Source organism: Cydia splendana, chromosome 18 (assembly GCF_910591565.1).
Source record: "Cydia splendana chromosome 18, ilCydSple1.2, whole genome shotgun sequence".
NCBI classification, from domain to species: domain Eukaryota; kingdom Metazoa; phylum Arthropoda; class Insecta; order Lepidoptera; family Tortricidae; genus Cydia; species Cydia splendana.
In genome coordinates this window covers 4,343,210-4,359,180 of record NC_085977.1, presented here as the reverse complement: position 1 = coordinate 4,359,180, position 15,971 = coordinate 4,343,210, and the positions used below count along the sequence as shown (strand labels likewise).

At 50.0% G+C, this 15,971-nt stretch overlaps 1 protein-coding gene across 1 annotated transcript in view; it reads left to right on the top strand.

Moving 5' to 3' along the window:
• Positions 1–15,971, top strand: part of LOC134799645 (probable Rho GTPase-activating protein CG5521) — a 60,144-nt gene that overhangs the window by 29,775 nt on the left and 14,398 nt on the right. The window contains exons 17-23 of the mRNA XM_063772084.1: positions 2,383–2,486; positions 2,880–3,016; positions 4,328–4,482; positions 7,113–7,238; positions 7,716–7,883; positions 14,590–14,686; positions 15,392–15,576. Of these exons, the coding sequence (XP_063628154.1) occupies positions 2,383–2,486; positions 2,880–3,016; positions 4,328–4,482; positions 7,113–7,238; positions 7,716–7,883; positions 14,590–14,686; positions 15,392–15,576 (972 nt within the window). The remainder of the gene's footprint in view (positions 1–2,382; positions 2,487–2,879; positions 3,017–4,327; positions 4,483–7,112; positions 7,239–7,715; positions 7,884–14,589; positions 14,687–15,391; positions 15,577–15,971) is intronic.

Below are 15,971 nucleotides of genomic sequence, written 5' to 3'. Positions count from 1 at the left end.
TAGGTAATTTAAGATTTAGAGCTAAGTATGCATATTAAGTTTAGTATAATTTTAATTTTTATCCGATTTTATAAAAAATCGGACCAGTGCGAGTCGGACTCCGAGGGTTCCGTACTTTTTGTTACAGCGGCAACAGAAATCATCTGTGAAAATTTCAACTGTCTAGCTATCACGATTCATGAGATACAGCCTGGTGTCAGACAGACGGACAGCGGAGTCTCAGTAATAGGGTCCCGTTTTTACCCTTTGGGTACGGAACCCTAAAAAATGAGTAGGCGAAGTTTTAGATATATATTTTTTACTTTAAAACGCTTTTTACGCAGCTCTATTTATTGGAAATTCAGTGGATTCTTGATAAAATTATTATTTTAATGTTTTACTTTATCGAAGTTGGGACCAACGGACCCAACGGTGAAGTTAGGGTTCCCCACGGTAGCTAGTTTTGCCAAACCAAATTTTCAATAAATTGCAACTGGCAACATTGATAACGGGGTTTGTGTATAGTATATTGCTCCACCGCGCATAACAACGTTTGATATTGGAAAACTCATTCAACTTTCAACCTTATATATGCGTAATAATAACGAGTTCGAATTGATTTTGTGTTATACATGACGGAACCGTAGACTAGGTAGATCCAACAAAGCTATTAAGATACAAATCGATTTACCGAAGCTGTCGTGAACTAATCTAATAAGTAACAAAAAAGTATCTATTTGCGTCGCAAAAATTTAGTTTTTTATTGCTGTGCAACGGTCTAACTTGAATTGACTTGCGACATCGATTATTTTTTAAACTTGCAAAGTGTAAAAACCGGCCAAGTGCGAGTCGGACTCGCGCACGAAGGGTTCCGTACCATTACGCAGAAAACCACGTTTGTTGTATGGGAGCCCCACTTAAATATTTATTATATTCCGTTTTTAGTATTTGTTGTTATAGCGGCAACGGAAATACATCATCTGTGAAAATTTCAACTGTCTAGCTATCACGGTTCTTGAGATACAGCCTGGTGCCAGACAGACGGACAGCGGAGTCTTAGTAATAGGGTCCCGTTTTTACCCTTTGGGTACGGAACCCTAAAAACGGACGACAACACGATTAAATTTCTTGCAACATTTTTTGCGGTGACGTCTAATAGTTCTCTCTCCAATAAATTCGAATTTCTTATCATCACGGTTCAAACGCATTGAAGCATATCGAGATAAAGCTAAATCTCAGACGTCGGTAGCCGCGTTTTATTTATACACACACCGACTGACCTTTATTACCTAAATTTTAAAATCTGGCGTGTAATTTAAATCAAAGTTCAGCTATAATCGTGAGTAGGTAATAAAATAAACATTTAAATACCGTTGTACCGCTAACACTACGTAATCCTTGTCATTCAATACGCCAGACATCTGTTAATTTTTATCGCAAACAACTTTGACGGTATTATCAGTCGATATCTCGGTGTAATAGCCAAATGAATCATTTTCATCTCGATCTGGCCATTTGTTTATTTTTATTATTGTTAAACTGTACAGTTTTTTTGTTAATTTGACATTGTTGTGAGTCAGTAGTTGGTCAGAAATCACGAAGTTGTCAAAGTGTCGGTGTCTGTGCGTGTTGTTTGTGAGATTGTACGAAGTGTTGTCCAACTCTAAAGTGTTTAAAGACTGCCAATGCGAAAGAAGAAGCGGAAAGAGGAGGCTTCTGAGGAGGCTCCGGAAAAAGGTAGCTTTATTTAATTAGCATTTTGCCGCATAATATGTACAGTCAGTTAAACTATTAGCTTAGCATCTCTGCATATATTTTTGTATGCACGGGTGCTAAGGTAATAGTTTTGCTTACTGTAAATATTATAAACTGTAGAATTTAAAGTATTTTATTAACTGCGAGTAGGTACTTCTATATAGACACAAGTATAACATTTTAGTCTTAATCCAAAAAAAGTAGCAAACTAAATTTTATTATTTGTTGAAAATTAAGTTTAGTCAAGCAAATGAATATAGTTTAGAAAAAGAAAATAATAAGTGCGTAGAATGAAACGTCTTGTTTATTTATTTAGAAGAATTAATGAAATGTGGGTAGATTGCTTATTCTTTGACAATTTACTTGCCAATTAAAATTATTTCGAACCCAATGGTTGTTATCGAAGTTTATTTTTATTTCCGCGAGTTCATTAGTGATTTCAGCTGGTTTTTACGAATGTTACAAATTGTCTTAAACTCGAATTTGAAAACATTAGATGATAACGATTACTTCGAGTTCTTAAAGGTATATTTTTAATGGTTATTGTTTCATTTGGATTGTGTTTCGATGGAATTTCATATCTAATGTACTCGAATAAGATCTCTTTTGTGATAGTTGTTCAATATGCGACGTCTATCGTTGTTTCAGATAAGTCAGAACCAGACACTAAATGGCAACACGGAGATCCATGTGCCTTTCAACCTGGTGGCAGGATGGTGCCTCGAGGCAGAGGCTTTGCCGCCTTCGCACAGGTCTGTTTTCTTTATGTAACTTTTGCAAAATTACTCTTGGATTTTGTATCAACCAGAAACGTCTGCGAACGATGCTATTAAGCTTAGAACCAAATCAAAAGTGGAAAAATTCACCGTGGGTGGGACGTGAACCCACGACCACTGGATAGCTAGCCCAGTGCTAGCTGCCATCTGAGCTACCAACACCTTACCCAATACAGCGAATATTTCAACCATATACTCCCTAAGGCTCATATATGGTGGAAATATTCGCTGTATTGGGTAAGGTAAAGGTCCACTTTTAATTTGTTTCTAAACATATTAGTTTGATAAAGATTTAATTTATTTAGTGCAGCACCCCTGCTCATTATAAAATACTACCGACTGTTTCACTAATATTGACCATGTGTGCAGGGCTGGCAAACTCCTGGCGCTCCGACTACTGTGCGAGAGCACGCAAGCGCAAGCCCAGGGCCCGGGCGCGCCGTCGTCGTGCAACAACCGGCTACATCTCGCACACCTGCATCTGTACCAGCGCGCGCTCCACCATGGTAAGCTGACCTCAGAATAAACTGCAGGGCTAGTAAACTGCTGGCGCTACGTTTGTTGTGTGAGAGCAGGTGCAGGGCCCGGGCGCGCCCTCGTCGTGCAACATCCGGTTGCACCTCGCACACACATATTGTACCAGCGCGCGCTCTACCATGGTAAGCTGACCTCAGTATTGACTGTAGGGCTGGCAAACTGCTGGCACTACTGTTGTGTGGGAGCAAGCGCAGGGCCCGGGTCCAACAACCTGCTACATCTCGCACACCGGTAATCTAGGTTCAGCATTAACTGCAGGGCTGGCAAACTGCTGGTTTGATACAGGGAAAATTGGGCCGTGTTGGAACTATTAGGCAACAGTACATTTCACGCGTAAAGTTCATGACAAATGACGACTGAGTTGACCTCAATTCGTTTAATTACACAAAATAAACAAATAGATTACAATTTAACGGGCATAAAACATTTAAATGTCATCTCAGTGTCGTAATTACTGAAATTAAAATTAATTGACTGCAAAACAACGCTGTATTACCCTACACAGTTAACGCAGTTACATAAACAAGGTTTAAGCGCTTCAACGCTTCACTATTTGAAATAGTACTGATACTGTGACACTGGGGGAAACTATGAGGTCTGTGAAATCATTACAAATGTTTGCCGCCAATGTGCTCGTGAAAAAGAAAGGTACGTTGGTCCCACAAGAAATGAAATTGTTTTATCCTACTGGATCCCAGAAGACATTGTTTTGTTTTTGAATTTGGAACTACACATCGACTAGAAACCTATAGTCCTATACCTAACTTATAACTTCATTAATAAATAAATGCTAGTATAAAAATATAAACGTCAAAAATAAATGACAGAATTTGCCGTTTAAAAATGCCTTTGGGACCTACCCCTAGTTCAAAAGATTTGAAGCTTCGACTTGAGGACTAGGTTTTGATTTTCAACCTTTGAACGCCAAACGGCGCTTCCATTTTTTTTGTATTTGTATTTTAATTTTAATTTTTTATGTTTCACAGCCTTATGAGCCATGTTGCTTGAATAAATAAAATATATTATTTGCCGTGCCACTGACGCCACGGGGGTAAAATTTAGTTTAGCAACCTAAAAGTAGGCTGTTTTCAGTAGATTTTCATCAAAAAACGATCGACGTCAAATGCCGTCTTTGGCGTCGTTGTCACGATTTTGCGTTGACGTCACTTGCCGTCTGTGGCGTTCAAAAGGTTAAGGACTAAAGCGTAACATTTACCGACATTACTGTTGTATGCACCCTCATAGATTAAAAAACCACTGAAGTGTTTGTTTTACCTCAGGCCTGACGGGCGAGGACCGCTCCGTGGTCGACGTGCTGGTCGAGTACGCCGCGCCCCGCTACCTCTCCCTGGCTCTCGACGGCTACTCGCTACTACTACTCGACTTCGTGCACGCCTCCACGGTCGTGCTCAACTCTTCAGACATGGGGCCCACGGTGAGACGCCATGTGTTCATAGTCATAGTCATAGTCATAGTCATTTATTCATAAAACAATATACATTGCGTTTGAATTTTACCTTATATCACAATTACAATTTATAAATAACAATTAGAAATTAAAGTATTACAAATTATCTAACATAATAACAAATTGAACAATAATTGGCTTATAATAAAATATAATTAATAATAATAATAAAGTATATGTCAATTGGTCTAAATTAATTAATAATTATTATGTCAGAAAGAAAAAAAAAATACTACTTAATAATACTATGTTGTACTCTGAGCTGACAAAAACTCATCCACAGAATAGAAGCCCTTCTTCAACAAATAAGTTTTGAGACAATTTTTAAACAAATTCAATTTAGTGACTGACTTCAAATCGGATGGCAATCTATTGAATAGATTAACTGCCTGATAAGCTGAAGAGTGTTTAACCACTTGCAGTTTAGTGAGTTCACTTGCAGTTCAGTCACAAGTCTGACGATAGTCGACATGTTGGGACCAGTGAACGCATATACATGGAAGTATTCTGTCCGCTCAATTATGACCCAACGCAAACTACCCTGCGATAGGCGGTACTTACAAACTGCTCGATTGGCAATCTCAGTACTACCGAGATGACAGTCAGTGACAAATGGCTAAATTGATTTATAAAAACAACGTTTTTTTGTAATTAAAAATATCTTCATGTGTCGTGAAGTGGTGCAGAAGTTATTTTAGTTACCAAGGACAGTGGAATCACTTTTCACTTGTAGTAAACAGATAACTTCAGTAAAATTTGGAATAAACATGACGATTTGTTTTCAATACTACCGTGCTAAGCTAAAACGTAACAACTGCATACGACTTTCATAACAACATACGACTTTTTAAATTGCGAGGATAATAGGGATGGTGTTATGCCAAATGAAGTAGACTATTTTATTAACTTGTGTTTGGTTTAGATATTTTCTATATAATTATAAATGTAGTAATAAATTCCTTCTTACAGATTTGTATTTTCCTTTTTTATTTCATGAGATGGAGCTATAAAAAAACTACCTAGTTATTTCAAATTAATAATCAAATTTGGTATTGTCATTTTACATTACTTTCCATTCAGATTCCCACAAGATGCTATTCGCAGAGAACTATGTAAAAAAGCTGTACTATGGCGTACTTGATCTTAGAAAAACGGACAGACTATACCTGAACGTGACTTCGCACTGCCATACAGATTGATAATAAAATATACAAAATAGTTATTATAGCGGAATACATTTATACAACAATGAATATTTACTTATGTTGAGTTAGTCTGTCATTTCACAACAACATTTTAACTAGTTATCTTTTAATCTGCATTAAATTATTATACGTGAATTATTTGACTGGTTCTTCAATGTATGGCATAAACCTATCCCTGTCCAAGTCATATTCTAATCAAATATGAACCGCGAACTCTCAGCGACCAGTACGTACAGCAAGAAGGTTATTAGCGGATTAATGTCGCTGATTGGTAGTTATTGACATTATATGCAATTCATCTACACTTAGCTGTGTACGTTAGTGTAATAGAGATGACTATTATTTCGTTTACCAGCTTTGATTACAGGCTCTGTAAACGTATCGTCATATTTAAATGTAGGCGTAATTGTGTATGTGTGCTAATTTGGCCCGAGAATTTGAACGGTAATGTTCCCAAAGGCGGTATCCATGGTTATATGCGATCACTGATTGGGACGCTCACTAAGCACATATAGGGTCGGTTGCACCAAACTGTTCGTATCGTTTAAGAGTTCGCAAAATTTTTATGTATGGAAAGTTTCATAGTAAAGCGCCGGGGCGCGCCGGCTGACGTTGATCAGTCTGTCAAATGTGGTTGGTGCAACTGGCCCATAGTCACGAAGCTCAGAAAGTTTTAAAACCATGTTTGGAATGTCAAGATTCGATGCTGCACCATAGTGCAAGTCGTGGGATATTATGTCTTTGTCATATTAAAATGTACTCGACATGTAGCCAGGCAGAGAGGAGATTGTGGGTCATTTCTAGATGAGATTAGCTCAAGACTAGTGACATACTCAAAGAAGTGCTTATGTTCATCAGAGTACGATAAAAGACTTAAAGGCTCATTTAGACGGTGCGCGAACTCGTATGCGATTTTAGTTACATTGCGGATTATTGAAGTTACATCGAATTCATCCGACCAAGCAAATACCACCATGTACCTCGCACCGTCTAAATGAGCTTTAAATAATGCTTATCAGCATATAATGAGCAGCGGTCGTACATTTTCCAGCATTTTTGGTGCAGCAGAGTGGTGTTAACGGAATTGGTATAGATAATTTCAACTGAAATGGTAATTAAGGTTAATATCAACGTAATAAACGCAAATTAATCATTAGGGTTGAAAATGTTGAAATTATTTATACCAATTCCGTTAACAACACTTCGTGCACCAAAAACACTGGAAAATGTACGATCCCTGATAATGAGTAATGTGCATTTTAATTTTATTAGTTATAGGAGTGTAAATTTAAATAAATAAATTAAAATCTGCCCCGAGATCCATCCTGTGGTCCATATGAGTAATGTAGATAAGCAATATTTTATTTTACTAATGAGTGGTATTTGTTTCAGTGTCCGCGGACAGCGGCGGTGACGTTCCTAGGTTCACTGCTCGCGTTACCCGACTCCCTAATGAACGCGCCCATGTTACAACCGTACCCCCATCAATACAACACCGTCTCATGTCCGGATCTCAAGGTAATTTATATTATTATTTTTCATTGATATCGTAAATTATGAGACGATTCCAGTTACGAATTAGGATCCAATGGAAATCAAGGATACACAGCTTTGACGGTGAGCGAAATAAAGCTTTTCAGTCTACAAGTCTGTATACATTTGGAAGCACCCATGGATTACATGACTAGCTTCTCAAAACCTTGTAAGCTTGTCTAGAAATAAGTGGAATATTTTTCGTAAAACTCTGTTTTCAATGGTGCATATTCTAAGAATTATAATGATGTTGTAATTCTAAGATGGTGGCCATTACCTTCTAGCCCCTTTATTCATAAAACTTTATGGGCCTGATTTAGTTAAATTATGTTTTATCCCTTTCTTACAAATATATAAGTAAAAATGACCGATAAAGACAAACGATTGCTAGCTAATTGAGGCTTGTAGCGCGTTGATGAATAAGGGGGTAAGACTTTCTTCTATATAATCACATTGTTACAGGAACACGTGCTAAACATAGTAGTCCGCGTCTGCCGGCGGGAGGGCGCGGCCGCGGCGCGCTGCTGCGGCGCCTGCGCGTTGACCGCGCACGTGTGCCGCCTACTAGCCACCAGGCAACACTGCCCGCGCCTGCCTTCCATCGTCACCTGCCTGCTGCAGATGTTGATGGTGAGTCACGTGTATCATGTCCTAAACATAGTAGTCCGCGTATGCCGGCGGGAGGGCGCGGCCGCGGCTCGCTGCTGCGGCACCTGCGCGTTGACCGCGCACGTGTGCCGCCTACTAGCCACCAGGCAACACTGCCCGCGCCTGCCTTCCATCGTCACCTGCCTGCTGCAGATGTTGATGGTGAGTCACGTGTATCATGTCCTAAACATAGTAGTCCGCGTATGCCGGCGGGAGGGCGCGGCCGCGGCGCGCTGCTGCGGCGCCTGCGCGTTGTCCGCGCTCGTGTGCCGCCTACTAGCCACCAGGCAACACTGCCCGCGCCTGCCTTCCATCGTCACCTGCCTGCTGCAGATGTTGATGGTGAGTCACGTGTATCATGTCCTAAACATAGTAGTCCGCGTATGCCGGCGGGAGGGCGCGGCCGCGGCTCGCTGCTGCGGCACCTGCGCGTTGACCGCGCACGTGTGCCGCCTACTAGCCACCAGGCAACACTGCCCGCGCCTGCCTTCCATCGTCACCTGCCTGCTGCAGATGTTGATGGTGAGTCACGTGTATCATGTCCTAAACATAGTAGTCCGCGTATGCCGGCGGGAGGGCGCGGCCGCGGCGCGCTGCTGCGGCGCCTGCGCGTTGTCCGCGCTCGTGTGCCGCCTACTAGCCACCAGGCAACACTGCCCGCGCCTGCCTTCCATCGTCACCTGCCTGCTGCAGATGTTGATGGTGAGTCACGTGTATCATGTCCTAAACATAGTAGTCCGCGTATGCCGGCGGGAGGGCGCGGCCGCGGCGCGCTGCTGCGGCGCCTGCGCGTTGACCGCGCACGTGTGCCGCCTACTAGCCACCAGGCAACACTGCCCGCGCCTGCCTTCCATCGTCACCTGCCTGCTGCAGATGTTGATGGTGAGTCACGTGTATCATGTCCTAAACATAGTAGTCCGCGTATGCCGGCGGGAGGGCGCGGCCGCGGCTCGCTGCTGCGGCGCCTGCGCGTTGTCCGCGCTCGTGTGCCGCCTACTAGCCACCAGGCAACACTGCCCGCGCCTGCCTTCCATCGTCACCTGCCTGCTGCAGATGTTGATGGTGAGTCACGTGTATCATGTCCTAAACATAGTAGTCCGCGTATGCCGGCGGGAGGGCGCGGCCGCGGCGCGCTGCTGCGGCGCCTGCGCGTTGACCGCGCACGTGTGCCGCCTACTAGCCACCAGGCAACACTGCCCGCGCCTGCCTTCCATCGTCACCTGCCTGCTGCAGATGTTGATGGTGAGTCACGTGTATCATGTCCTAAACATAGTAGTCCGCGTATGCCGGCGGGAGGGCGCGGCCGCGGCTCGCTGCTGCGGCACCTGCGCGTTGACCGCGCACGTGTGCCGCCTACTAGCCACCAGGCAACACTGCCCGCGCCTGCCTTCCATCGTCACCTGCCTGCTGCAGATGTTGATGGTGAGTCACGTGTATCATGTCCTAAACATAGTAGTCCGCGTATGCCGGCGGGAGGGCGCGGCCGCGGCGCGCTGCTGCGGCGCCTGCGCGTTGACCGCGCACGTGTGCCGCCTACTAGCCACCAGGCAACACTGCCCGCGCCTGCCTTCCATCGTCACCTGCCTGCTGCAGATGTTGATGGTGAGTCACGTGTATCATGTCCTAAACATAGTAGTCCGCGTATGCCGGCGGGAGGGCGCGGCCGCGGCTCGCTGCTGCGGCACCTGCGCGTTGACCGCGCACGTGTGCCGCCTACTAGCCACCAGGCAACACTGCCCGCGCCTGCCTTCCATCGTCACCTGCCTGCTGCAGATGTTGATGGTGAGTCACGTGTATCATGTCCTAAACATAGTAGTCCGCGTATGCCGGCGGGAGGGCGCGGCCGCGGCGCGCTGCTGCGGCGCCTGCGCGTTGTCCGCGCTCGTGTGCCGCCTACTAGCCACCAGGCAACACTGCCCGCGCCTGCCTTCCATCGTCACCTGCCTGCTGCAGATGTTGATGGTGAGTCACGTGTATCATGTCCTAAACATAGTAGTCCGCGTATGCCGGCGGGAGGGCGCGGCCGCGGCTCGCTGCTGCGGCACCTGCGCGTTGACCGCGCACGTGTGCCGCCTACTAGCCACCAGGCAACACTGCCCGCGCCTGCCTTCCATCGTCACCTGCCTGCTGCAGATGTTGATGGTGAGTCACGTGTATCATGTCCTAAACATAGTAGTCCGCGTATGCCGGCGGGAGGGCGCGGCCGCGGCGCGCTGCTGCGGCGCCTGCGCGTTGTCCGCGCTCGTGTGCCGCCTACTAGCCACCAGGCAACACTGCCCGCGCCTGCCTTCCATCGTCACCTGCCTGCTGCAGATGTTGATGGTGAGTCACGTGTATCATGTCCTAAACATAGTAGTCCGCGTATGCCGGCGGGAGGGCGCGGCCGCGGCGCGCTGCTGCGGCGCCTGCGCGTTGACCGCGCACGTGTGCCGCCTACTAGCCACCAGGCAACACTGCCCGCGCCTGCCTTCCATCGTCACCTGCCTGCTGCAGATGTTGATGGTGAGTCACGTGTATCATGTCCTAAACATAGTAGTCCGCGTATGCCGGCGGGAGGGCGCGGCCGCGGCTCGCTGCTGCGGCGCCTGCGCGTTGTCCGCGCTCGTGTGCCGCCTACTAGCCACCAGGCAACACTGCCCGCGCCTGCCTTCCATCGTCACCTGCCTGCTGCAGATGTTGATGGTGAGTCACGTGTATCATGTCCTAAACATAGTAGTCCGCGTATGCCGGCGGGAGGGCGCGGCCGCGGCGCGCTGCTGCGGCGCCTGCGCGTTGACCGCGCACGTGTGCCGCCTACTAGCCACCAGGCAACACTGCCCGCGCCTGCCTTCCATCGTCACCTGCCTGCTGCAGATGTTGATGGTGAGTCACGTGTATCATGTCCTAAACATAGTAGTCCGCGTATGCCGGCGGGAGGGCGCGGCCGCGGCTCGCTGCTGCGGCGCCTGCGCGTTGTCCGCGCTCGTGTGCCGCCTACTAGCCACCAGGCAACACTGCCCGCGCCTGCCTTCCATCGTCACCTGCCTGCTGCAGATGTTGATGGTGAGTCACGTGTATCATGTCCTAAACATAGTAGTCCGCGTATGCCGGCGGGAGGGCGCGGCCGCGGCTCGCTGCTGCGGCGCCTGCGCGTTGTCCGCGCTCGTGTGCCGCCTACTAGCCACCAGGCAACACTGCCCGCGCCTGCCTTCCATCGTCACCTGCCTGCTGCAGATGTTGATGGTGAGTCACGTGTATCATGTCCTAAACATAGTAGTCCGCGTATGCCGGCGGGAGGGCGCGGCCGCGGCTCGCTGCTGCGGCGCCTCCGCGTTGTCCGCGCTCGTGTGCCGCCTACTAGCCACCAGGCAACACTGCCCGCGCCTGCCTTCCATCGTCACCTGCCTGCTGCAGATGTTGATGGTGAGTCACGTGTATCATGTCCTAAACATAGTAGTCCGCGTATGCCGGCGGGAGGGCGCGGCCGCGGCTCGCTGCTGCGGCGCCTGCGCGTTGTCCGCGCTCGTGTGCCGCCTACTAGCCACCAGGCAACACTGCCCGCGCCTGCCTTCCATCGTCACCTGCCTGCTGCAGATGTTGATGGTGAGTCACGTGTATCATGTCCTAAACATAGTAGTCCGCGTATGCCGGCGGGAGGGCGCGGCCGCGGCTCGCTGCTGCGGCGCCTGCGCGTTGTCCGCGCTCGTGTGCCGCCTACTAGCCACCAGGCAACACTGCCCGCGCCTGCCTTCCATCGTCACCTGCCTGCTGCAGATGTTGATGGTGAGTCACGTGTATCATGTCCTAAACATAGTAGTCCGCGTATGCCGGCGGGAGGGCGCGGCCGCGGCTCGCTGCTGCGGCGCCTGCGCGTTGTCCGCGCTCGTGTGCCGCCTACTAGCCACCAGGCAACACTGCCCGCGCCTGCCTTCCATCGTCACCTGCCTGCTGCAGATGTTGATGGTGAGTCACGTGTATCATGTCCTAAACATAGTAGTCCGCGTATGCCGGCGGGAGGGCGCGGCCGCGGCTCGCTGCTGCGGCGCCTGCGCGTTGTCCGCGCTCGTGTGCCGCCTACTAGCCACCAGGCAACACTGCCCGCGCCTGCCTTCCATCGTCACCTGCCTGCTGCAGATGTTGATGGTGAGTCACGTGTATCATGTCCTAAACATAGTAGTCCGCGTATGCCGGCGGGAGGGCGCGGCCGCGGCTCGCTGCTGCGGCGCCTCCGCGTTGTCCGCGCTCGTGTGCCGCCTACTAGCCACCAGGCAACACTGCCCGCGCCTGCCTTCCATCGTCACCTGCCTGCTGCAGATGTTGATGGTGAGTCACGTGTATCATGTCCTAAACATAGTAGTCCGCGTATGCCGGCGGGAGGGCGCGGCCGCGGCGCGCTGCTGCGGCGCCTGCGCGTTGTCCGCGCTCGTGTGCCGCCTACTAGCCACCAGGCAACACTGCCCGCGCCTGCCTTCCATCGTCACCTGCCTGCTGCAGATGTTGATGGTGAGTCACGTGTATCATGTCCTAAACATAGTAGTCCGCGTATGCCGGCGGGAGGGCGCGGCCGCGGCTCGCTGCTGCGGCGCCTCCGCGTTGTCCGCGCTCGTGTGCCGCCTACTAGCCACCAGGCAACACTGCCCGCGCCTGCCTTCCATCGTCACCTGCCTGCTGCAGATGTTGATGGTGAGTCACGTGTATCATGTCCTAAACATAGTAGTCCGCGTATGCCGGCGGGAAGGCGCGGCCGCGGCTCGCTGCTGCGGGCGCCTGCGCGTTGTCCGCGCTCGTGTGCCGCCTACTAGCCACCAGGCAACACTGCCCGCGCCTGCCTTCCATCGTCACCTGCCTGCTGCAGATGTTGATGGTGAGTCACGTGTATCATGTCCTAAACATAGTAGTCCGCGTATGCCGGCGGGAGGGCGCGGCCGCGGCTCGCTGCTGCGGCGCCTCCGCGTTGTCCGCGCTCGTGTGCCGCCTACTAGCCACCAGGCAACACTGCCCGCGCCTGCCTTCCATCGTCACCTGCCTGCTGCAGATGTTGATGGTGAGTCACGTGTATCATGTCCTAAACATAGTAGTCCGCGTATGCCGGCGGGAGGGCGCGGCCGCGGCTCGCTGCTGCGGCGCCTGCGCGTTGTCCGCGCTCGTGTGCCGCCTACTAGCCACCAGGCAACACTGCCCGCGCCTGCCTTCCATCGTCACCTGCCTGCTGCAGATGTTGATGGTGAGTCACGTGTATCATGTCCTAAACATAGTAGTCCGCGTATGCCGGCGGGAGGGCGCGGCCGCGGCTCGCTGCTGCGGCGCCTGCGCGTTGTCCGCGCTCGTGTGCCGCCTACTAGCCACCAGGCAACACTGCCCGCGCCTGCCTTCCATCGTCACCTGCCTGCTGCAGATGTTGATGGTGAGTCACGTGTATCATGTCCTAAACATAGTAGTCCGCGTATGCCGGCGGGAGGGCGCGGCCGCGGCTCGCTGCTGCGGCGCCTGCGCGTTGTCCGCGCTCGTGTGCCGCCTACTAGCCACCAGGCAACACTGCCCGCGCCTGCCTTCCATCGTCACCTGCCTGCTGCAGATGTTGATGGTGAGTCACGTGTATCATGTCCTAAACATAGTAGTCCGCGTATGCCGGCGGAAGGGCGCGGCCGCGGCTCGCTGCTGCGGCGCCTGCGCGTTGTCCGCGCTCGTGTGCCGCCTACTAGCCACCAGGCAACACTGCCCGCGCCTGCCTTCCATCGTCACCTGCCTGCTGCAGATGTTGATGGTGAGTCACGTGTATCATGTCCTAAACATAGTAGTCCGCGTATGCCGGCGGGAGGGCGCGGCCGCGGCTCGCTGCTGCGGCGCCTGCGCGTTGTCCGCGCTCGTGTGCCGCCTACTAGCCACCAGGCAACACTGCCCGCGCCTGCCTTCCATCGTCACCTGCCTGCTGCAGATGCTGATGGTGAGTCACGTGTATCATGTCCTAAACATAGTAGTCCGCGTCTGCCGCCGGGAAGGCGCGGCCGCGGCTCGCTGCTGCGGCGCCTGCGCGTTGTCCGCGCACATGTGCCGCCTACTAGCCACCAGGCAACACTGCCCGCGCCTGCCTTCCATCGTCACCTGCCTGCTGCAGATGCTGATGGTGAGTCACGTGTATCATGTCCTAAACATAGTAGTCCGCGTCTGCCGCCGGGAAGGCGCGGCCGCGGCTCGCTGCTGCGGCGCCTGCGCGTTGTCCGCGCAGGTGTGCCGCCTACTAGCCACCAGGCAACACTGCCCGCGCCTGCCTTCCATCGTCACCTGCCTGCTGCAGATGCTGATGGTGAGTCACGTGTATCATGTCCTAAACATAGTAGTCCGCGTCTGCCGCCGGGAAGGCGCGGCCGCGGCTCGCTGCTGCGGCGCCTGCGCGTTGTCCGCGCACGTGTGCCGCCTACTAGCCACCAGGCAACACTGCCCGCGCCTGCCTTCCATCGTCACCTGCCTGCTGCAGATGCTGATGGTGAGTCACATGTATCATGTCCTAAACATAGTGGTCCGCGTCTGCCGTCGGGAAGGCGCGGCCGCGGCTCGCTACTGCGACGCCTGCGCGTTGTCCGCGCACGTGTGCCGCGTACTAGCCGGGCAACACTGCCCGCGCCTGCCATAACGTTTTCGTACATAAATCGTCTGCAATAGACGGAAAGGCCTGTGATGATGATGATACTCACATAACAATTTGTTTCAGATGAAAAACAAGCACATCGCGAAAGTGGTCAGCGACTGCATCCTGGTGTTAGCCGACTACACGGACCGCATAGTTGAAATGTATCCGGGGCTCGCTGGTAAGCTATACACGTCTCTGTAAGGGTATTCCACCTGTCCACATTCTTTGTCCAATGTCATTTCATTGCGTCTCACTTTCTCATTAACCAAAATGTGAGACGCAATAAACAATTCACCAATACAGTATGTAAACTAACGAAAAACATTTACTCAAACCCGTTAATGTGTAGGTCACACTGAGCTACTTTTACTATGGCACCGACCCCGATATCGCGAAAAAAAATTTGATTGTTTCATACATTTTGCTGGTCTAGCATTAAAATTTTCTATGGGAGAGTCAATTTTTTTTCGCGATTACGGAGTTGGTGCCATAGTAAAAGTTGCTCAGTGTGACCCATTCATTAACGGGCTTGAGTAAATGTTTTTCGTTAATTTACATACTGTATATTGAACAGATGGAAACACCATCTAAAACACAAGTTTATTCAAAACCTCTTGAAATTCTAACTATAAAACTCCCGTGAGACTCGAAAATAATAAATTATTTTAATCCGGTTACTCACGTATTATTAAGTCGAATAAACGTTTGTGGCTTTCCATCACAGAAGGGTCCTTATGCTTCACGTGCAATAAGGCCCTTTCCATCTGAAATCCCTTTAGGCATGTAACGCCACATTGTATATGCGGCTGTAATCTGAAATACAGCATCAAATCTTTCAATCAAATTAAATGGCCCACAAAATGAACTTAACTTTTTGTTATAGGTAAAATAATAAAGTGGATCTGCGCATGCTTGGCCCAACTCGCGAGCAGTAGCGGACGCGATTCAGTGAAGCCTTTGGCTGGCTCGCTGCTCCTATGTCTAGCTGAGTTCGCCGTACGGTGTGGCCCCACGTATCTCATGCAGGAAAAGGAGGGCGACCAGACGCTGTTGCTTATCATATTCAAGGTAAAGTACTATAATAATCGTAATCTAGTTAGCAGTAGCGGACGCGACTCAGTGAAGCCTTTGGCTGGCTCGCTGCTCCTGTGTCTCGCTGAGTTCGCCGTACGGTGTGGCCCCACGTATCTCATGCAGGAAAAGGAGGGCGACCAGACGCTGTTGCTTATCATATTCAAGGTAAAGTACTATAATAATCGTAATCTCGTTAGCAGTAGCGGACGCGACTCAGTGAAGCCTTTGGCTGGCTCGCTGCTCCTGTGTCTCGCTGAGTTCGCCGTACGGTGTGGCCCCACGTATCTCATGCAGGAAAAGGAGGGCGACCAGACGCTGTTGCTTATCATATTCAAGGTAAAGTACTATAATAATCGTAATCTCGTTAGCAGTAGCGGACGCGACTCAGT